This window comes from Carcharhinus amblyrhynchos, chromosome 8 (genome assembly GCF_965287045.1).
Source record: "Carcharhinus amblyrhynchos chromosome 8, sCarAmb.v2.hapA, whole genome shotgun sequence".
Classification (NCBI taxonomy): Eukaryota; Metazoa; Chordata; class Chondrichthyes; order Carcharhiniformes; family Carcharhinidae; genus Carcharhinus; species Carcharhinus amblyrhynchos.
In genome coordinates, this window is record NC_137331.1 from 49,024,588 (window position 1) to 49,047,229 (window position 22,642).

Consider the following 22,642-nt stretch of genomic DNA (forward strand, 5'->3'; position numbering starts at 1 on the left):
AAGGTTAGAAGTTGTTTGCATACTTGATAATTTAAACCAGGAGATATTGACCAATGCCTTCAAAAATCTGATACCCCAACAACAAAACTGTCATACACAAAATGGCTAGATACAGAAAGCATAGGAAAAGATGAAATGCAAGCCATTCAAAATCCCCAAAACATGTTTGTACCATGGATAGTATGAACAACTGCCATAAATACAGAATCAATAAAAGCTTGCTGATGTAAATCATGATGATGCTGAGAAGCAATGTCCAGAAAACAGAGACAAATAAATCATCTGACCTTAAAAATATTATTTTGTACTTGAGGTGTTAACCTTGATTCTGTGATAATACTCTCATTTTTTATTCAGAACGTTCTACCTTCCAGCCTGAACTTAAAGACTTAATCATATGGTCTATTCTCAGCTGACATGCCTCTGCAGAACTAAATGAATGTTTTGTCATCTGAACCAAGGCCCCAGTTGTCCGCTCAGCCGGTCACAAAAATATCCCATTCAAAAGAGAACAGGGAAGTTCTTTCAGTGACCTATTGAACAGTTATCAGCAGATACTGAAAACCGATTTTCTAATTTATTTCAGTACTGTTTGTGGAAGTATGAGCACAAAATGTTGATGTGCTTCATACATTACAATAGTGATTATGTTTCAAGAATACTTAATTAATTGGAAAGCAGTTTGGGCTGTCCTGAGTCATGAAAGGTGCTATATAAATGCAAATATTTTGTTTTATCCTGCATTATCATGTGAAATATGAAATACTTACCAGATATTGTTCCAATCTGCTTAGGGACCAATAATTTTTGTTGTAAAGTAGACAAAATTTGAAATCCACTATCTATCTATAACATTCAGAATTAAATGAGGTAAACATGAACTAACTGGCACAATGTAGTCAAAGACATCACCAACTGTACACCAATTGGCAGACACAACCAAGACAGATCAAACAAATTTCTCAGCAGCCACTCTGACACTGGTGATCACTGAGTCATCAAAATGAAAAAAAATCTTTAAACTCTCCCTTCCTTATGATGGATTTTGGCTCCTCTCATTTGAGGATTTCCCTCAGCAGCAGCTCCAACTGAGAAGAAGGGCTTCTTCTATCTGCAATGGGTTGTCGGACAACTGCATTACTCCAACGACTGCTTGCTGCCCAGTTGCTCAATCACTTAGTGTGAGACCGTATCCCAAGGTATTAGTCAAGTTGCAATCTGGAGTTTATACTCAGACACAGTTCCAGCTCCCTGGCTGCACTGCAGCCAAACTTTCTTCTCATGGGCTTTCTTTACTGGAACTTCCAGCTTCACCAAACAATCAACTGCTCCCAGGTTTCTTTGAGCCTTAGCTACAGAGAGTTAATGACAGCACTTCAACTGCCTGGAGCCAAACCACCTCTTCTACTGCTCCTGACTATCACTCAGTCTCACCTGCACACTGGTCCCATGATCATTATTGATGCCAAACCACTTTGCAGGCACACTGCTTAATTCCTGCAGCCATGGAAATACCAGATAATCCCCACCCCTCCTGGTTCAGTATACCATCGCCACCCTGCAGTGGACATTCCCCTGTTCAACTAATCGGGAGATTTGATTGAGAATGCAAAATCCAAATGCAAGTGACTTCCCAGCCCATCTACCTCATTATAATTTCCTCATGAAATACAAAGTATGATTACAAGAAACATTGGCTTTCTCTTAACCCATACAACAATAAATTGGTAGCAAACAGCAACCCCAGTAATCAAACACAATTGAAATATACAGAGAAAAAGAGACAGTGTGTGAGAGAAGTTTATTGGATGTATTTTCAGACAGTGAGGACCCACCCATGCAGTGTCTTAAAACTTGTTTACTAAGCATAGCAATGCTCTAAGTAAGGTTGGATTATTTAGTTCTCTATTGATTAAAGTGCAGGTTGCTAAAAGAGGAGTAATTAATGCAATGGGAAATAAATTTCCCTTCATTTCCCAATAGATAATATTGTATTGATTATGAATGCAGTTTCTTAATTTTGTTATCCATAAGGCTTCATCCCCTATTTCTATTCAGAAAGCAAAGATAACCTTGTATTTATATGGTGCCTTTTGTAACCTTAAGATATCCCAAAGCATTTTACAGACAATTTTTTCTTGTGACACAGATTGTGGGATAAATAATGGCCAGAATGTGGGATAATGCCCCTGCTTTTCTTCAAAACAGGGTCTTAGGGCATTTCACATCCACCTGAGAGAGCAGACATAGTCTCAGCTAAAGTTTCATCCAAAAGATGGCACCTTTGACAGTGCAGCACTCCCTCAGTGTTGCAATGGAATTTAGCTTAGATTTTTGTGCTCAAGCTGGGGAGTGCGAATTAACCTAGAATCCTCTGAGAATGCTATTAATTGAACCACTGAAACAGTCATTGTAGATTCTTCATTGTGGTTGCCTTTAGTGAGGAGTTTATTGTGAAATGTCAATCAATTTGTTCTGCTTGCAGTCTGTACTTCCTTAGGTAAATAAATGACTTTCATCTTGATTACCATGTTTCAAATCTGGGTTTTTATATAATAAAAACAAAATACTGTGGATGCTGGAATCAAACAAAAACAGAAAATGCTGGAGAAACTCAGCAAGTCTGATAGCATCTGTGGAAAGAGAATAGAGCCAACGTTTTGAGTCTGGATGACCCTTCGTCAGAGTTATAATCAAGTGTATGCATATGACGGCGGATGGCACTGAACTTGGATCTCAGGATGCGGCGAGAACAACAGTCTGAGGAGTGTTGTATGTCCAGGAGAGACCTGTAATCCTAGGTGGAGTCAAAAGATGAGGGGTGGAACCTCATTTGGATGGGGTGAGTCGGAGGCAGCGACAGTCACTGAGGAAAGTGACTGTGAAAGTGAGTTTTGGTAAACACCTTTTTGAACACCAGGAGGGAAATGGAAAGCAATGAAGGCAGATAGGATGAAATAGTTCTGACGAAGGATCATCCAGACTTGAAAATTTGGCTCTATTCTCTCTCCCCAGATGCTGTCAGATCTGCTGGACTTCTCCAGCATGGAGTTCTTTTGGGTTTTTATATGACAAGAAATAAATACATAAAACAAAAGGGTGGAGAAAGGAAATTTGTTTCCTCCCTTCTGTAACAGATCTTTATTCAATTTCCATCTAAATTTCAACTGATATTCCTCCCCATAAATATTTTGCTGTCTATATAAATCTCAGTTGAGTGCAGAGGTAATAAAAATATTGGCCTGGAACTTCCACTTGATTGTGCTGTTTTTTTTTCCTGAAGTTGGAATAACTGCTGCAACAGCTTGTGGAATTTTAAAAGCAACATTATTCAACACAACCGTGTTTCCATGATCTTTTGCTCTAGTTTTAAAAACATTGTGACCTGCATTCAACAGATCACAAAATAGGCCAAGTCTCTAGAGAAAATTAATTATCAATAGAAGTTTTCACTGACTGCGATCAATGACAAGCGTTCGGGGAGGGTGCAAGAACAATGAAAGTTTTGAAGTAATTAGTGTTTTTGTTTAAACCAAAACTGACTCCTGAACCTGAATGTAAGTAGAAAATTGTTGAAATTTTAAGTAAATTTCAGTAATTTAAAACTGCGTGACTTAAAGTGATGACTTGATACTGATTAAAAATGCTTTTTTTGTAATACACAGATGAGCTGTTTTAATCAAACTTCAATTTATTACGTAAATGTTAGAAAATCTTGTAATGTTTCAGAATATTCCCTACATTATTTTGGACATCTTGAGGCCATAAAAGATGCTAAGAAAAAATTCAGGCCTTTCCATAACTAGAAATATATTTTAGGAGCAATTTCTCTACGTCTGATTACACTTTTTCCTCAGTCTAATCCAAAGCCACTTGAACTACAAATTTTACTGTTGTTCAAGCAAATTTCCAATTCATATTCCTTTATACCCTACTATAGAAACATGTAACAAACAAACAAACAAAGGAATTTGCGTTTATGACTTTTATAACCTCAGGATGTTTCAAAGTACTTCATAGCCAATTAAGTATTACAGAAATGTAGTCACTATTATAAGGCAAGGAAAAACAGCAACAAATTGGATTTTTATGTCCACCAATGTGACCATGGTTTAAAAACTTATTCAAAAGCCAGCACCACCTCCAGTACTGCACTGAAGTGACTGCTTAGATTATGTGGTCAAGTTAATAGAGTGGGAATAGAAACCACAACTTTCTGAATCAGAAGCAAGAATGCTACCATTGAGCCATCGCCGACACCAGTATCATATAATGTATGTCTCACACACAAGACAAGTTTCTGGCTAACAAGAGACTCTGGTAGCTGGAGCACAATTTGATTATGGGATAAACTAGCCTGATAAGATTGAGGGCAGGGTTCTGAAGTGGCCCAAGAAGAATGGTGTGTGCATGCGTGTGTGTCTGCATGTGCGCATGGACGTGCCTGTCCTTCCCTTTGCTGGCTTAGACATGCTTACATTTTCAGTAAGATGAAAAATTAACTATTCTTTCAACAAAAGTTGCCCAATCTGCTGAGTATTTTCAGCAGTTTCTGTTCTTATTTCAGATTTCCATAATCCCACAGTATTCTATTTTTATATTTGTGTTTTGTGTAAACTTGTACTTTTTTGTGTTGCTTCTCAATAGTATTCTTTAGGATGGGCCTGGGTGGGATGCTCTTTCGGGGAGGCAGTGCAGATTAAACGGGCCACCTTCTATGTGATACTTTGGTTTTCTTTGTTAATGGACAGTTGTGGAATTCCATCCCAAAGTTCCAGTAAAATTCCTTATCTAATGGTTATTAGATAGACCATCTTCCAGTTTATCATGAACAACATCTGATGGTATTTTATAGAATACTAATTCTTGCATCTTGCGCATTTTGCCCACACGAGTTTAAGTATTATAAAAACAAAATAAATGGGAACTAAAAGGTTGGTTAACCAAACTTATATCAAAACTCCCTTAGTCACGTAGGAGTATTGTATGCAGTTCTCATTGCTGTATTATATAAAGGATAGAGAAAAGTGAAGAGAAATTGCAAGCGTTATAACTCCATTATAAGATTATTACCAACAGGAAAGGAACAGACAGGCTTCTTATTCTCTCAGAGCACAGTGATTAGCACTGCTGCTTCACAATGCCAGAGACTTGGATTTGATTCCCAGCTTGGGTCACTGTCTGTGAAGAGTCTGCATGTTCTCTCTGTCTGTGTGGGTTTTCTCCAGGAGCTCCAATTTCCTCTCACAGGCTGAAAGACATGTTGGTTAGGTGCATTGGCAATGCTAAATTCTCCAATAACTTTATTGCAGTGTTAATGTAAACCTACTTGTGACAATAATAAATAAACTTTAAAAACTGAGTGATCTAATAGAGGTCTTTAAAAATTAGATATTGAAAGGTAGACAAAAGAAAGGGCTTCCACTTGTTGAAGACCAAAACTAGAGACCTCCAATATAGGATAGTCATGTAGAAATCAAATGGGAAATTCAGAAGAAACCTTTTTTACATACAGACAATTGTGAAAATGTGAACTTGTTACCACAGAGAGTAGTTGAGGCAAATAGTATAGATGCATCTCCACTTGCCCGGATGCGTGCAGCCTGCAGGGAAGAGATTGCAGAACCTCTGGCGATGATCTTTGCATCAGCAATGAAGACGGGAGAGGTTCTAGAGGATTGCGAATGTGGTTCCTATATACAAGAAAGGGAATCAGGATAATCCAGGAAATTAGACTCATTGGTTGGTAACCTCAGTGGTTGGTAAATTGATGGAGAAGATATCCTGAGGGACAGGATTTATGAACATTTAGAGAAGTTTAGTGTGCTCGATGGCAGTCAGCATGGCTTTATCAAAGGCAGATCGTACCTTATGAGCTTGGTTGAGTTCTTTGAAAATGTGACTAAATACATTGACGAAGGAAGAGCGGTAGATGTGATTTATATGGACTTCAGCAAGGCGTTTGATAAGGTCCCCCATGCAAGACTTCTTGAGAAAGTGAGAGGGCATGGGATCCAAGGGGCTGTTGCCTTGTGGATCCAGAACTGGCTTGCCTGCAGAATAAAGTCTGACAACACCAGGTTTAAGTCTAACCGATTTATTTGATAGTAAATTCACAAGCTTTCGAGGTTAAGCTCTTCTTCAGGTGAATGGAGAGTTCTGGCCTCAGACAGAGCACATAAAGCATAGACAGTTTACAGATTACTGATTAGAATGCGAATCTTTACACCTAACCTGCTGTTCAAGTCCTAAAGTGGCAGATAATGTGAGTGGAAGGAGTACTGATCACAGGTTAAGGAGATGTGTATTATCTCCAGACAGTACAGTGTCTCCGTGGTAACTCTCCATGCTAACAAGTTCACATTTTCACAATTGTCTGTATATAAAAAAAAATTTCTTCTGAATTCCCCATTTGATTGCTACATGACTATCCTATATTGGTGGCCTCTAGTTTTGATCTTCCCAACAAGTGACAGTACAGTGTCTCTGACCCATCCCCTGTCTCATCCCCCTAACTTACACATCTTTGAACACTAAGCATGGCCAATCCATCTAACCTGCATTTCTTTGGACTGTGGGAGGACACCCATCTATATACAGGGAGAATGTGGAAATTCCACAGTGTCAATCACTTGAGGCTGGAATTGAAACTGGGTCCCTGGCGCTGAGAGGCAGCAGTGCTAACCACTGTGTCCCCATGCCACACCATTTGGTCTTGAAAACCATTCCATATACACTCCAGGAATTCCTCCTGTACGGTATTGTGACTAACTTGAGTTGCCTAATCTATGCAGATTAACGCCACCCATAATTACAGATGTTTCTTTATTGCATGCATCTCTAATTTCCTGTTTTAATGTCATTCCCAACATCAGCACTACAATTTGAAGGTCTATATGCAACCTCAAATGATGATGTTTTTTGTCCCTTGATATTTCTCAGCTCCACCTATACAGATTTCACACTGCTGGAGCTAATATCTTTCCTCACTATTGTATTCATTTCCTCTTTAACTAACAATGCAGTTCCACCGTCTTTTCCTTTTTGTCTGTCCTTCCTAAAAACGGAATACCCCGGGTGATCAATTCACATCCCCAGTCACCCTGCAGCCATGTCTCTGTAATCCCAACTATATCACACCCATTTACGTCTATTTGTGCAATTATGTCATCTACTTTATTGTGAATGCTTTGTGTTAAGGCACAGATCCCCCTGCCATATTAGTCCAAACCCTCCCCATCCCAGGACATCAGTTCCAGTCACAGAAGTTTACAGCATTGAAACAGGCCCTTTGGCCCAACTTGTCCATGCCACCTTTTTTTTAAAACCCCTCAGCTAAGGTTCTGTCCAGGTGTAAGCCCAATTCATCCAGTTTATGCTGGTCTCACCTCCCCCAGAATGTGTCCCAATGTTCCAGGAACCTGAAACCCTCTACCTTGCACCATCTCTTAGGCCATGTATTCACCTGATTTTATCCTGAGATTACTACCTTCTGACATTTTTTTTTAACCTAAGGAAGTAAGTTGAAAAGTAGGATGAGGTCCTATGTCATTTGTACCAATGTGTACTATGACCAACCATTGGCTGTTCACACGCAGTCCTTCAGAATGTTATAACTACTCTGAGGCATCCATGACTCTGGCACAAGGACGCAATACACCATCCTGGAGTCTCACTTGTGGCCACAAAAATGCCTATCCCCTTACAACTGAATCACCTATAAGTATTTTTTTACTCCTACATTTTTTACTCCTCCTCTGTGCAGCAGAGCCACCTGTGGTGCAATAAATGTGGCTGTTCTGCTTTCCCTCAAGAGGTCATTTGCCTCAAACGTATCAAAAACGGTATATCTGTTTTGCAGGGAAATAACCACAAGAGATTCCTGTACTGCCCTCCTAAGTCCTCTAGCTCTACCTGGTGGTCACCTATTCCCTTCCTGCCTCCGGAGTCTGAGCCTGTGGTGTGACCACTTCTCTATACATGCTATCCATGATATTCTCCACCTTGTGCATGCTCTAGTGTCTCCAGTCACTCTCCAGCTATGAAATGTAGGCTTCTAGGAGCTGCAGCTGGTGATACTTACTGCACAAATGCTTGTCCCAGGCACTGGAAATGTTCCTGGCTTCCCACATGGAGCATGGGAAGTACACCACAGCTTTGAATTATCTTCCATGATTTATCTCTTTAAATTAAATATTTAGGAAGATGCTTAAAATTAAACAGTATGTCACTCTAGGACCCTTCTTCCCTGATCCTTGTTACTATAGAACTTAGTTCTTACAAACAATATATCACAAAGACCTTACAAATTATGTGACAAATTAAGTAAATACTTACCTGACCTTGCCCACTACATACTAATCAATTAGTTCTCTCCCTTGTAGCCTCTACTCCTGCAGCAGGGCTAGACCACTCTCTGAAGACTGAAGACCAAATAAGAACCTTTTCTTTCTGCACCAAATACCTGCTGTGCTCCATATCCCCCAAAAGTATACTCACTCTGGCTGTGTCTCACTCAAGATGTGCTCTCTTCCACTGCTCGTGCATGAAGCTCACTGATCTGTCAGGACCGGGTTACTAAATATTACTGGATGCAAAACATTGAGAAAAGATAGGGAAGCAATCAACCAGGTGATGTGGAGAGGGGGTGGTAATATTGTTTAAAAGTATTGCAGTGCTTGAGAGGATGTCCTGGCGAGATCAAGGACAGAATTTGTTAGACTCTCTAAGAAGATTCGATGAATGTATTCTTTAGACCACCAACCAGCAGGAATGAAATGGAGGATCAAATTTTCAGGGACATTACATAGAGGTGTAAAAACTATTGAGTGATGATGGAGGACTCCAATTATTCAAATATACACTGGGCTAACAGCATAAAGAGCAAGGAGAAAGAAGAATTTCTGGTGTGTTCAGGAGAATTTTCTCAGATTACAGCTAAATGAGCCAGGAGACTTTGAATTTGATTCTGGGGAAATGAGGTGGATTAGGTAGAGCAAGTCGAACATTTAGAAACAGTGATCATAATACCATAAGATTTAGATTAGCTATGGAAAATGAAGAAGAGCAATTGATAGCAAAATCGTTTGTTGAAGGAGGACCAATCCCCAACAGATCTAACCTGGGAAATTTGAATCAAAAGATGGGAAAGCAAAAATCAAATCAGTGGATGTGATTGTTTGGATACAGCAAAGGTACATTTCCAAGAGGGAGAAAAGTAAAAACAGCCAAAGTTAGAGCTCCCTGAACGATGAAAGAGAGGGAATACAATGAAATTAAATGGGGGTGTGTGATAAATGTCAGGTTCAGACTAAACATAGCAAGCTCAAAGGGAAAGTGAAAAAGGGCATCTGAGAGACAATGAAGCTATCCTAAAAGGCAATGAAAATGTCTTCCATGCGCATATGATTAGTAGAAGGATCAGAAGATGAGGGTTGGGACCAATGGGGGAGCAAAAAGAAGTTCCATGCATGGAGCTGGAGGGCATGGCTGAGATACTAAATGCATTGCCTTTACCAAAGTGGATGCAGCTGTAAAAGCAAAAGAGTGGTTCGTTGCGACATTGGATGTGCTGAGAATTGATGTGATAGTAGTGGAAAGGCTAGCTTTACTTAAAGTTGATAAATCTTCAGTTGTAATCCACCCTAGATTTTTGAGGAAAGTATGAGAAGAAAGAGGATATATTGACCATAATCTTCCAATCCCCTTCAATATTGGCATGGTTCCCAGGAGAATTACGAGAGATTTCAATGAACATAGGCTGATGGAATGGGCATAAACTTGACAGATGAAATTTAATGCAGCAAAGTCTAAAGTGACTCAAGTGGTGTACCACAGGGGTCAGTGCTGGGTCCTCTGCTTTTTGTGATTTTTATAAATGACTTGGAAGAAGGGGCTGAAGGGCGGGTTAGTAAATTTGCTGATGACACCAAGATTGGTGGAGTAGCAGATGAGGTGAAGGGCTCTTGCAAGCTGCAAAGAGACATTGATAGGATGCAGAGCTGGGCCGAAAAGTGGCAGGTGGAGTTTAACCCTGATAAGTGTGAGGTGATTCATTTTGGTAGGACAAACTTGAATGCAGATTACAAGGTCAACAGCAGGGTTCTAAGGATTGTGGAGGAAGAGAGAGATCTTGGGGTTCATATCCACAGATCTCTGAAAGTTGCCACTCAAGTGGATAGAGCTGTGAAGAAGGCTTATAGTGTGTTAGCGTTTATTAACACGGGGTTTGAGTTTAAGAGCCGTGGGGTTATGCTGCAACTATACCGGACGTTGGTGAGACCACATTTGGAATATTGTGTTCCATTCTGGTCACCTCACTATAAGAAGGATGTGGAAGTATTGGAGAGAGTGCAGAGAAGATTTACCAGGATGCTGCCTGGTTTGGAGGGTAGGTCTTATGAGGAAAGGTTGAGGGAGCTGGGGCTTTTCTCTTTAGAACATAGAACATTACAGCGCAGTACAGGCCCTTCGGCCCTCGATGTCGCGCCCAGTGGAACCAATCTAATGACCTAAACTATTCCAATGTTATCCATATGCCTATCCACTGGCCATTTGAATGCCCTTAAAGTTGGCGAGTCCACAACTGCTGCAGGCAGGGCATTCCACAACCTTACTACCCTCTGAGTAAAGAACCTACCTCTGACATCCATCCTATAATTACCACCCCTTAATTTAAAGCTATGTCCCCTTGTGTTAGCCATCACCATCCAAGGTAAAAGGCTCTCACTGTCCACCCTATCCAATCCTTTGATCATCTTGTATGCCTCAATCAGGTCACCTCGTAACCTTCTCTCCAATGAAAATAACCTCAAGTCCCTCAGCCTTTCCTCATAAGACCTTCCCACCATATCAGGCAACATACTGGTAAACCTCCTCTGCACCCTTTCCAATGCCTCCACATCTTTCTTTTAATGTGGCGACCAGAACTGTACGCAATATTCCAAGTGCAGCCGCACCAGAGTTTTGTACAGTTGTAACATGACCTCACGGCTCCGAAATTCAATCCCTCTACCAATAATAGCTAACACACCGTACGCCTTCTTAACAACCTTATCAACCTGGGTGCCAACTTTCAGGGAGCTATGCACATGTACTCTGAGATCTCTCTGCTCGTCAACATTACTAAGAGTCCCTCCATTAGCCCTATATTCTGTACTCCTGTTATTCTTACCAAAGTGAATCACCTCACACTTTTCCGTATTAAACTCCATCTGCCACCTCTCGGCCCAGCTCTGCAGCTTATCTATGTCCCTCTGCAAACTGTAACATCCATCCTCACTGTCTACAACTCCTCCAACTTTGGTGTCGTCAGCAAATTTACTAATCCATCCTTCTACACCCTCATCTAGGTCATTTATAAAAATGACAAACAGCAGTGGCCCCAAAACAGATGCTTGAGGTACACCACTTGTAACTGAACTCCAGGTTGAATATTTCCCATCAACCACCACCCTCTGTCTTCTATCAGCTAGCCAGTTCCTTATCCAAACTGATAAATCACCCTCAATCCCATGCATCTGCATTTTCTGCAATAGCCTACCATGGGGAACCTTATCAAATGCTTTGCTAAAATCCATATGCACCATGTCAACTGCCTTACCCTTATCCACCTCTTTGGTCACCTTTTCAAAAAACTCGATAAGGTTTGTGAGGCACGACCTACCCTTCACAAAACCGTGTTGACTATCCTTAATCAATTTATTTCCCTCTAGATGATTATAAATCCTATCCCTTATAATTCTTTCCAAAACTTTGCCCACAACAGAAGTAAGGCTCACTGGTCTATAATTCCCAGGATGGTCTCTACTCCCCTTCTTGAACAAGGGGACAACATTTGCTATCCTCCAGTCTTCCGGCACTATACCTGAAGCCAAGGATGACATGAAGATCAAAGCCAAAGGCTCTGCAATCTCCTCCCTAGCCTCCCAGAGAATCCTAGGGTAAATCCCATCCGGCCCAGGGGACTTATCTATTTTCACATTCTCAAGAATTGCCAACACCCCCTCCTTATGTACCTCAATCCCGTCTAGTCTACTACCTGGTATCGCAGTATTCTCCTCGACTACACTGACTTTTTCCTGCATGAATACTGACAAAAAATACTCATTCAGTGCCTCTCCTATCTCTTCAGGCTCCACTCACAACTTCCCACTGCTGTCTCTGACTTTGGAGCGGAGGAGGATGAGAGGCGACTTAATAGAGGTTTATATGATGATGGGAGGTGGACATGCAGAGACTAATTCCTCGGGTGGATGTAGCTGTTACTAGGGGGCATAACTATAAGGTTCATGGTGGGAGATATAAGAGAGATGTCCAAGGTAGATTCTTCATTCAGACAGTGGTTGGGTTGTGGAATAGACTGCCTGCTGTGATCGTGGAGTCAGACACTTTAGGAACTTTCAAGCGGTTATTGGATAGGTACATGGAACACCCCAGAATTAGAGAGGGGACAGCTTGATCTTGGGATTGTACATAGCTCGGCACAACATTGAGGGCTGAAGGGCCTGTACTGTGCCGTAATGTTCCATGTTTCTGTGATAATTTTGATTGGGAAAAAAAGAGGCGAGGCAATATGAACAAAGGGTATAATTCTAAAGGAGTGCATAAATAATTGAAGGTGGCAGGATTGGTTGCCAAAGTGGTTTAAAATGATTTTAAAAGTGCACAGAATTCTGGGCTGTATAATTAGAAGTGTGTGCAAGTTTTGATAAACAGTCAAAGTTGGATACAACTGGAGTGCTGCATCCAACCTGGGCCCTGCTCTTTCTGAAGGATGTGAACGCCTTGGGCTGCAGAAATGATTTACCAGAATGGTTCCAGAGGTTGAAGCACTTCAGTTATGTGGAGAACCTGCATTATTCTACTTGGAGAAGAGCAAGTTGAAAGGAAATTTGATGGAGGTGCTTGAAACGGTGAAGGTAAAGACCAAGAAATTGATCCCAATGGCACACAGATCAAAAACCACAGGATTTAAAATGATTGGCAAATTAACGAAAACAGCGTGAGGAAGACCTTTTCTGAACGGTGAGAGGATATGATGTGGAATGCATTGATTAAGTATGTGATGGGAAGTAGATTCAATTGTGGTTTTCAAAAGGGAACTGTAATAAGTACTTTGTAGGGCTACGGGGTAAGGGTGGCAGAGTGAAATTTGCTGTATTGTTCTTACAGGGCTGTCAATTATCATGGGCTGAAAGGCCTCTTCTGTTGTAGGCATTCTTTGATTCTGTGTGTCATAAAATAAGCATTGTGGATTTTTGCAATTCTGATTTTTTTTTTAAACATGGTTTCACCAAATTTGATATTTTTGGGAATGTAGAGAATGGGGTGTTTGATAAAAATGGTAAAGTTTCACTTGCAAACCAGTAATGAAGTAATTGATAGAAAAGTAATATAGAATTTTACATGAAACAAACTAAATTAGTCATTATTTATTTATGGAGTTCTTTCACTTCTCCCTGTCACTTTTAAAGATTTTCATTTGAGAGAATGAACTTTAATTATCAATACAGGGTGGGATGTACTTGATGCTGGCAAAAACAATGATATTCCTTGCCACTGGTGCCAAAATTAATGGTGCTTGAAGAACCTTGTATGAGGGAAGTGGCTGAGGAAGATATTTGTCTTTGTTCTATCAATGCACTAAAATTCTGGAACAACTTCAAATTTTAGTCAATGATATGAAAAATTGTGCATCATCCACTTGAAAAAGCATTGCGATGATAAATGTTGCGTCAGTGCTGTCCATTTATCATGTCTGCGAGTCAAAGAGCTTGAATATTTGGTTTCCAAGCTGTGTTGTCAGTCAAAGACAAACCAACCAGTGAACATAAGCAGGTTGTAATTCATTTTCTGCTGCAGCTTACTATTGTAGAGAATGCTGGCTTCAATCCCAATTATTTTAATACCTTACGGATGTAAGTATTCCAGCCTGATCATTTCCCAAAGAAGTGTCTCATAGAAAGATACATAGAAAGATCTATAGCAAAGGGGGTCTGTATAGGCTGTAAAAGAGCAATCCAACCTTCCTGAAGTACAAAGTCCTGTAGGGCTGAAGTACATACCAAGTGTTTTTTAAATTTGATGAGGGTTTCCGCCTCTACCACCTTTTAAAGCTGTCTTATTCTCTCATAAATTGCATCATGCAATAAATGGTGTTCCTCTTTACATGTAATCTGATTGCATAAAACTTCTTACTTCTGATTTATTCAGCAAAAGTCATGTGAAGGGAGTACTTTACAACGTTTTAGTTGCTTCAACAATATCATTTGTTTTGTATAAATGAGTCTTCAACTAATTCCCATTTGAAAAATTGGGAAGGAATTCATATATAGTGTGGTTTTAAATGAATAAAACCAAGCAATGGTGTTCACACTAAGGAAAAGACATCAAATTCCTGGGATGAGAGGATTGTCCTATCAAGACAGACTGAATAGTTTGGGTCTGTATTTCTTGGAGTTTAGAAGAATGAGGGGTGACCTTATACAAACCTCCTGAAGTGGTTTGATGGGGCAGTTGGTGAGATGTTTTCACTAGTGGGAGAGTCTCGAACAAGGGGACATAGCTACAGGATAAAGGGCCAGTCATTCAAAACTGAGATGCGTAGAAATTTCTTGCAGAGGTTGGTAAATCTCTGGAATTCTCTGCCCCAAAGGGTAATGGAGGCTGGGTCATTAGAAGTATTTAAAGTGGAGGTGGATAAATATTTGATAAATCATGGAATAGAAGGCTTTGAGAAAATGCATGGAAAAGATGCTGAGCTGGCAGAGATCAGCCATGATCATATTGAATGACTACCCAGGCTTGAAGGACTTGGTGGCCTACTCCTACTTCCATTTCTTCTGTTCTTGTGTAAATGATAATGATGAAATCTTGATGGCTTTATGTCAAACTCATTTGCAGACTTACTAAATAGTCGCAACATTTTTCAATGTTTTTCAAAATTAATCTGAGATTTCAGGATTGGAATAGGTATTTCTGTTCTTTCCAGTTCCTTTGTTAGGAGTATAGCAATTGCTGGTTTTTAGTTTAGAATTTTCATCAACAGAAAACTGGGCATTTAAAAGTAAATCACACTTGTTGGACATGAGATTGACCTTTTTTTCATGTAATTGAGCATCTTTTGTAGTTAAAATATTGGTAGTTGATGTTTTGCCTGTTTCTGAGGATTATGCAAAAAGTGGTTCAGGTTGCTTCAACTGTTTGTAACTTTCCTTTGAATCGAGAGGATGAAGTTTCAAAACGGCAAGTTCAAACATTTCTGCAACTGCCAATCTAGCTGTTTATCATCTTAACATCCCCTATGCTGTTTATTAGATTCACAATGGAAGCAGACTCAGTGAATGCTCAGCATTTTGTCCAGAAACTATCAACACATGGCCAGTGGTGCCTGCTATTACTTCTTGGAGCTTTCTTTGGTCTGATGGGTTTCACAAGCCTAATGAATTCCGTGCTCCAGCACCCAGTCCTCCAATGAAAAATATCAGAGGCATTTCAAAATTATATCATTTCGTGGGTATTGTAATCTTTTTACAAACCTAATTGAGGAGATCCCCACATGGGATCTTATCAAAAGCAAAGCAAAGGTAAAATCATAGCAAATGTAAGACCCATGGGATCCAAGGAAATTTGCCAAATTTGATCCAGAATTGTCTAAGGCAGGAAACAGAAGGTGATGGTCAAGGGGTGTTTTTCAGGCTGGAAGACTGTGTTCAGTTGGGTCCAGAAGGGATCAGTTTTGGGGCCCTTACTGTTTGTGGTTTATATAAATGATTTAGTCTTGAATGTAGGATGTTTGATCAGTAAGTTCATGGATGATTCAAGAATTGATAGGTGGTAAATAGTGAGGAGGATAGCTTTTGATTATAGGAGGATATAGATGGGCTGGTCAGTACATGGAATTCAATCCTGATAAGTCTGAGGTGATGCACTTGGGCAGGACAAGGGAATACATGGTGAATGGCAGGAACCTAGGAAGCACCAAGGATCAGAGGGATCTTGATGTGCATGTACACAGGTCCCTTAACACAGTCGAACAGGTGGATAAAATGGTCAACAAGTCCCCAGGACCGGATGGAATGCATCCGAGGGTTCTGAAAGAAATGGCGCAGGTGATAGTGGATGCCTTGGTGGTTATTTTCCAGATGTCACTGGATTCCGGGGAAGTGCCGGATGATTGGAAAACGGCTAATGTTACGCCGTTGTTTAAGAAGGGTGCCAGGCAAAAGGCGGGGAATTATAGGCCGGTTAGTTTAACGTCTGTGGTAGGTAAAATGTTAGAATCTGTCATTAAGGAGGAAATTGCGAGGCATCTTGAAGGGAATTGCTTGATAGAGCAGACGCAGCACGGTTTCGTTAAAGGGAAGTCGTGTCTGACAAATTTACTGGAGTTCTATGAGGATGTGTCTAGGGCGGTGGATAGAGGAGAGCCGGTGGATGTGGTCTTTCTAGATTTTCAGAAGGCATTTGACAAAGTACCTCACAAGAGGTTATTGCAGAAGGTCGAGGGACATGGAGTTGGGGGTAGGGTGTTAGCGTGGATAGAGGATTGGTTGTCAAATAGGAGGCAGAGAGTGGGGGTCAACGGGTGCTGTTCGGATTGGCGGATGGTGACTAGTGGAGTGCCCCAGGGGTCGGTGCTGGGGCCTCAGCTTTTTACCATTTATATAGATGATCTGGAGGAGGGAACCGAGTGTATGGTGTCGAAATTTGCTGATGACACCAAGATTGGGGGAACGGCAAATTGTGCGGAGGGTGTGGAGAGTCTGCAGAAGGATCTAGATAGGCTGGGCGAATGGGCCAGGAAATGGCAAATGGAATTTAATGTTGGCAAGTGTGAGGTGGTCCACTTTGGTAGGAAGAACTATTACTTACGGGGCGAAAAACTGCAGCAGGCGACGGTGCAGAGGGACCTCGGGGTCCTTGTGCATGAGTCACAAAAACCCAGCTTGCAGGTGCAGCAGGTGGTCAGGAAGGCGAATGGGATGCTGGCCTTCATAGCGAGGGGGATTGAATATAAAAGTAGGGAGGTCTTGCTGCAGCTGTATAGGGCATTGGTGAGGCCGCAGCTGGAGCACTGTGTGCAGTTTTGGGCGCTGCACCTGCGCAAAGATATTTTGGCCTTGGAGGGAGTGCAGAGGAGGTTTACTAGGCTGATACCGGAGTTGAGGGGGTTGAGCTATGAGGAGAGGCTGAATAAACTGGGCTTGTACTCGTTAGAGTTTAGAAGAATGAGGGGAGATCTCATTGAGACGTTTAAGATGATGAATGGGATGGATAGGATAGAGGTGGAGAGACTCTTCCCACTCAAAAAAGACAGTAGGACTAGGGGGCACAGCCTCAAGATAAAAGGGGGGCGGTTCAGAACGGAGTTGAGGAGGAACTTCTTCACTCAAAGGGTGGTGAATCTCTGGAATTCTCTGCCCGTTGAAGTGGTGGAGGCTGCCTCGCTAAATATTTTTAAGACGCGGGTTGATGGGTTTTTGATAAGAGAGGGGATTAAGGGTTATGGGGAGAAAGCGGGAAAGTGGAACTGAGCAGCGACAGATCAGCCACGATCTTATTGAATGGCGGGGCAGGCTCGAAGGGCTAGATGGCCTACTCCTGCTCCTATTTCTTATGTTCTTGTGTGGTATACTTGCTTTATTAGCTGAGGCTTTGAGCTTAAGAGCAGGAAGGTTATGTTGGAACTGTATAAAACATTGGTTTGACCACAACTAGAGAATTTGTGCAATTCTGGAATCCCTTTTATAGGAACAATGTGATAGCACTGGAATGAGGTATTTACTAGGATGTCATCTGGGCTTGAGAGTTTTATTTATGAAGAGAGATTGGATAGACTGAGGCTGTTTTTCTTGGAGCAAAAGAGACAGAGGGGGGACATGATTGAGATGTATAAAATTATGATGGGCATAGATAGAGTAGACAGGAAGAAATTTTTTCCTTTGTTGGGGGGATCAATGACTGGGAGCATCAATTTAAGGTAAGTGGCAGGAGCTTTAGAAGGGATGTGAGGATTTGTTTTCACCCAGAGGGTGATAGGCGGCTGAAAATCACTGTCTGAAAGCATGGTGGAGACAGAAACCCTCATAACATTTAAGTATTTAAATGTGCATTTGCAATGCCAAGGCATACAAGGCTATGGATCAAATGCTGGAAAATGGAATTAGAATTGTTGAGGGAGTCACTTGATGAAGGAGTTTCACTCCGAAAGCTCGTGCTACCAAATAAACCTGTTGGACTTTAACCTAGTGCTGTGAGACTTCTTACAGAAGTCATAGCCTAAGGATACAGGGTAGACTATTTGGAACTGAGGCAAGGAGAAATTTCTTTCCTCAGAGATCTAGCCATACTGCTTTAGATTTGAATACCAGTTAAAGAATAAGGTGCACTCGGTGACCTTGTGCACTACTCCCTGGTCTGCTTTGTCGGTCTGGTGGTCACCTAGTCTCTCTCTACCTGCATTTTCTTAAGTTGCAAGGCAACCAGCACCTAAAATGTAGCTCTCAAGCCTTGCAAATCCTCCAAATGACCCACCTTGAACTCCTCCATCTGATGACACTGCCTGCATATGTTGATGAGCAGGAACTCAATTATGTGGGTATTGGTTGCCTGCTTACTCTCTCTGTAAAAAGTTGCATGTGGTATAAGGGGTCCCAAAAGAACAGGATGAAAAACTGATGTACAAAAATTGGAGCTGCAGGTGGAGGGAGAGGGGGAGCAGGCAAGTGAATAAATACAAATTTCATTTAACTGATGTGAAATTATCTTTGTAGGTGCATCGTTTGGAACAAGGGAAGAGCTCTATCGAGCTGAACGGACTATCACTTCGGAACCAACTAGCTGTGTTGGAGAAACGTCAATCCAATATTAAGTTGGAAAATACCCAGCTAAAGAGAGAGAAAGCTAACCTAGTTGAGCATATCTCTGAGTTACATAAACAGGTATTTTGATATACATATTTGCCTAGAAATTATTCAAAATATGACTAGTTCATTATGGCTGCTGTTATTGATGCAGAAAAAAGGCAATATACAGCGAGGAAGAGATTGCTATGACTTGTGAATCACAACAAATTGCTGGATGATTTGTACCCTCTGTCATTCTCCCCCTTGTCCCCTGGCACCCAATCCTGATATGCTATTCAACATTGGAGGCCCAGGGAAGGAATAACTAAAACTGTAGAAACTAATTCTCGCAGGCAGTAAATTGTTCCTAGACTTTTAATTTTTGTTTTCCTTACTTTTCCTTTGTCTCTTCTGCGCCTCAGTTTCTAATTTGACCAATATTAATCTCATTTCCTTCACTGTCATTTGTTGATCCTTTATTCTTCATGAAGGTTCACCATTGGGGTCAACCTTCATGAGGCTCCACGTGTTGATATTGCCATGCTGCTACCAAATTGCATTTCCAGCAATTTATAACACATGAATACAATCTAAATGGCAAGGCAAAAAAAAACAAATTAGGCATTCCAGTAATTTTTGGATTACTAACCTGCAAAGGCCCAGGAAAGTCAGAAACATTGGTAATATTTTGCACCATGAAACAAATTCCTTTTAAGCCATGAATCAGGAGCACTTTTCATCCTCTATTGACCAAAATGCATAGGATAGGTTCAAAACCAAAAAGCTCCCCAACACCTGATAGATGCTGAAACTACATTATCAAAATCTGTAATAATTCAGGTAATTTGAATTTAGAATCATTGAATCCCTACAGTGAAAGAGGCCATTGATTCTGCACTGACCTTCAGACAGAGTATCTTACATAGGGTGGGGAAGAAGGCCTACCTCTGTAACCCCACACATTTACCATGGTGAATTATTTTAACCTATACAACTCAGGATAGATACTAAGGGGCAATTTATTAATGCCAATTCACCTAAACTGCACATCTTTTGACTGTGGGAGGAAACTGGAGCACCTGAAGGAAACCCAAGCAGACAGAGTGAGAATGTGCAAACTCCACACACAGTGCTTTATTGAAGTCTGGAATTGAACCCAGGTCCCTGGCGTGATCTGATAATATCTATAGACAATATTACAACTACTAGAACAGGATCCTTACTTCTTAAGCAGGGCAACTGGATCTAGTTTTTATTGCCGATTTCATGAACGTTACACTCTTTTACCCTGGAAAAAAACTATGCCAATCTGTCATGAACTTGCCCCTCACAGCTTGTACTTCAGATTGAATGGTGCTGCATATTCTGGTCAGATAGTGAAAGATATGGGAGAAGAACACTCACTCCCAAGGCTTTTTGGAAAGGGGTAGATGGTTTAGTTAACAATTCATCCTATTAAGGAGGTATGCTATCTCTAGTTATCCTGAGATGTTGATGGGCCTTCTCATTGAATCTTATCCTCAATATTCCAACTATGGCATTACATAGGGAATTCCTGGATATCAAAATGTCCAGTCAGGATGTTGTGCGAGTTGCAGGGAATAGTGCTTCCATGAGATTGCTGCTCCTCTTATTTTCAATGCAGGAAGTCAGAGGTTCAAGTAACAAATTGTTTTGTGTAATTGTAGCCAAGGCTCAGTACACTCAGTGCACCATTGACAGTTTACACTGGTTGGAATTAAGTTTCCTGACTTTTAGCAAAACTGCACCAAAAGACACAAGGATTGTATCACACTACTGAGCACCCAGACTGGAGCAGCCCTCACAGCCATGGTGCTTGTATGGCTAATACAGTTAGGTACCTGAGCAACTGGTGACCTTGTGCAAAATTCTGAAGTAACACAGCGTAACTAGATACAAGTTCAGATTTCCCATCTCATTATTGCCACCAACTGAGCAAAGAAATGGAAAGGAGGACACTGGGAAGTAATTTCAGGCTAGTGTCTCATCTCTATTTCTGAAGCGCAAGAGCTCAGATCCTTCAACTCTCACAGATATAAATAAAGTAACATCTAACAACTGAAGCATAATGTTAAATTAATTCTGTAAAGTTACCTTATGTACTGACTATTCAAAATTACAATCCCCAATCTAGTTAGTCCCATCTGATACACGAACCAAATATACTTCACTGAGCAAAGAAGGGGTTGAAAGTTACTTCACATAGTAAAAGTAGCAGTAATTTTTGTCGTCCTCATTTATTCTCAAAACACTTAATGAGTCATTTTAATTCTGCTTTGGTACTATAACGAAAGAAGCAACTGCCACTGCACTAACATGAACTTGATCATAATGTAAAATAGCAGGAAAGTTGCATATCTACATAATTAAATGCAAGTGTTCAATTGCAGTAGGCAGTAGAAGCCAACTTTTAAATAATTGCCAAAGGGTATAAAAGTAAGAATCTTAAGAACTCGGAGCAGGTCAATTTAACCCCTTGAGCCTGTTTTGCCATTTAATATGATTGTCTGATTTCACCTTGGCCTCAAGTCCATGTTAATATTCATGTAGGCCTAATTACATATTTACATAACATGCTGCTGATGTTTTTTGTACAATGTCTGTTGCATTGCCAAATACAGATTTCTGAAAAAGATGATGAAATTCTTCGCATGAAAGGACATATTCATACATTAGCTCAGGATGTAAGCAGCCTGAAATCCCAACTCAAGATGGAAAGTTCTCTGCGTTCAGAAAGTTGGAAAGATATTTCCAGCATTGCTGACACCATGAAACAAGTAGCAAACACAGTAAACAAAAGGAACGTAAACCCTACTTCAATTCTTTCTTAATTTTTACGAAGCAATTATGTCACGTAGTCTTTCAATGTGAAAAGTTTGAGTCGTCAAACCAGTTTGTGGATGGGGTGAGGAATGCAGTTTTAAATCCTGCAATAAAAGATTCAATGAAGAATAACTGGTATAACATTTCTAAATTTACAGCATGTATACCAAGGTGAACTGCAAATCTTTACTTTTTAAAAGGCCTTTATATCATGAAAGCGCAAATATGACTTTTCCAAAGGTGCAAATATGATCAAGTTTGTAAACTATCCAACAGAATTCATCCCAATGTTTGTAAATTCAGATCTGAGCAATAAATACTGTATTGATTAATTTACTATCCGCAACATTTCAAGTTACTGTTCTACAATTTTAAATGGTTTGAGAGACTTGTATACATCTATACTGTACAAACTTTTGTTTTCAGTATTTGATTGTAAAACAGAAATTGCAGAACTGGGGAGAAACAGTTCCAAATCAAATATTATTCTGATCTTGAGAATGTTGTTATAGTGCTGACAGTTTCCAACCCCATACTGCTGAAAGTTTTCCTATTTTCACCACCTCCATAACATTGATCACACTTCCCTCTCTACCTTAGTGCATTTGCCACTGCAATCCATATCCGTGCCCATTCCTTCAAACTCATCTGTTTCTTCAAACTCTACTGTTCTAATGTGTTTTTGATTAATTTCTCATTGTTCATCTTCCATAACCCTCAATGGTTCCTGGTTCCACAATTCCTCAAATGTAAAATCCTCAGTCTCATGTTTAAACCTTTTCCTCGCCTATCCCTTCCTGTATCTTAATTTCCTTAATTACAATACCTACCCCACAATTGACTTTGACCTCTTGTACATCACACTGCCCTTTACTCTACCCTCTCTTCCTTCAAAAGCTTCCAAATTTTGGTTACCTTGCATTTTTTCTTTAATAACTTGACAGTGAGTA

At 40.6% G+C, this 22,642-nt stretch overlaps 1 protein-coding gene across 2 annotated transcripts in view; it reads left to right on the forward strand.

The window, feature by feature from the left end:
• LOC145346591 (uncharacterized) overlaps positions 1-22,028 on the forward strand; it is a 49,880-nt gene extending 27,852 nt beyond the window's left edge. For both annotated transcript variants that reach the window (XM_080194045.1, XM_080194046.1), the window contains 2 exons: positions 18,777-18,944; positions 21,491-22,028. In XM_080194045.1, coding sequence (XP_080050171.1) covers positions 18,777-18,944; positions 21,491-21,700 — 378 coding nt within the window. In that variant the 3' untranslated portion in view covers positions 21,701-22,028. The remainder of the gene's footprint in view (positions 1-18,776; positions 18,945-21,490) is intronic.
• The last annotated feature ends 614 nt before the right edge of the window (positions 22,029-22,642 follow it).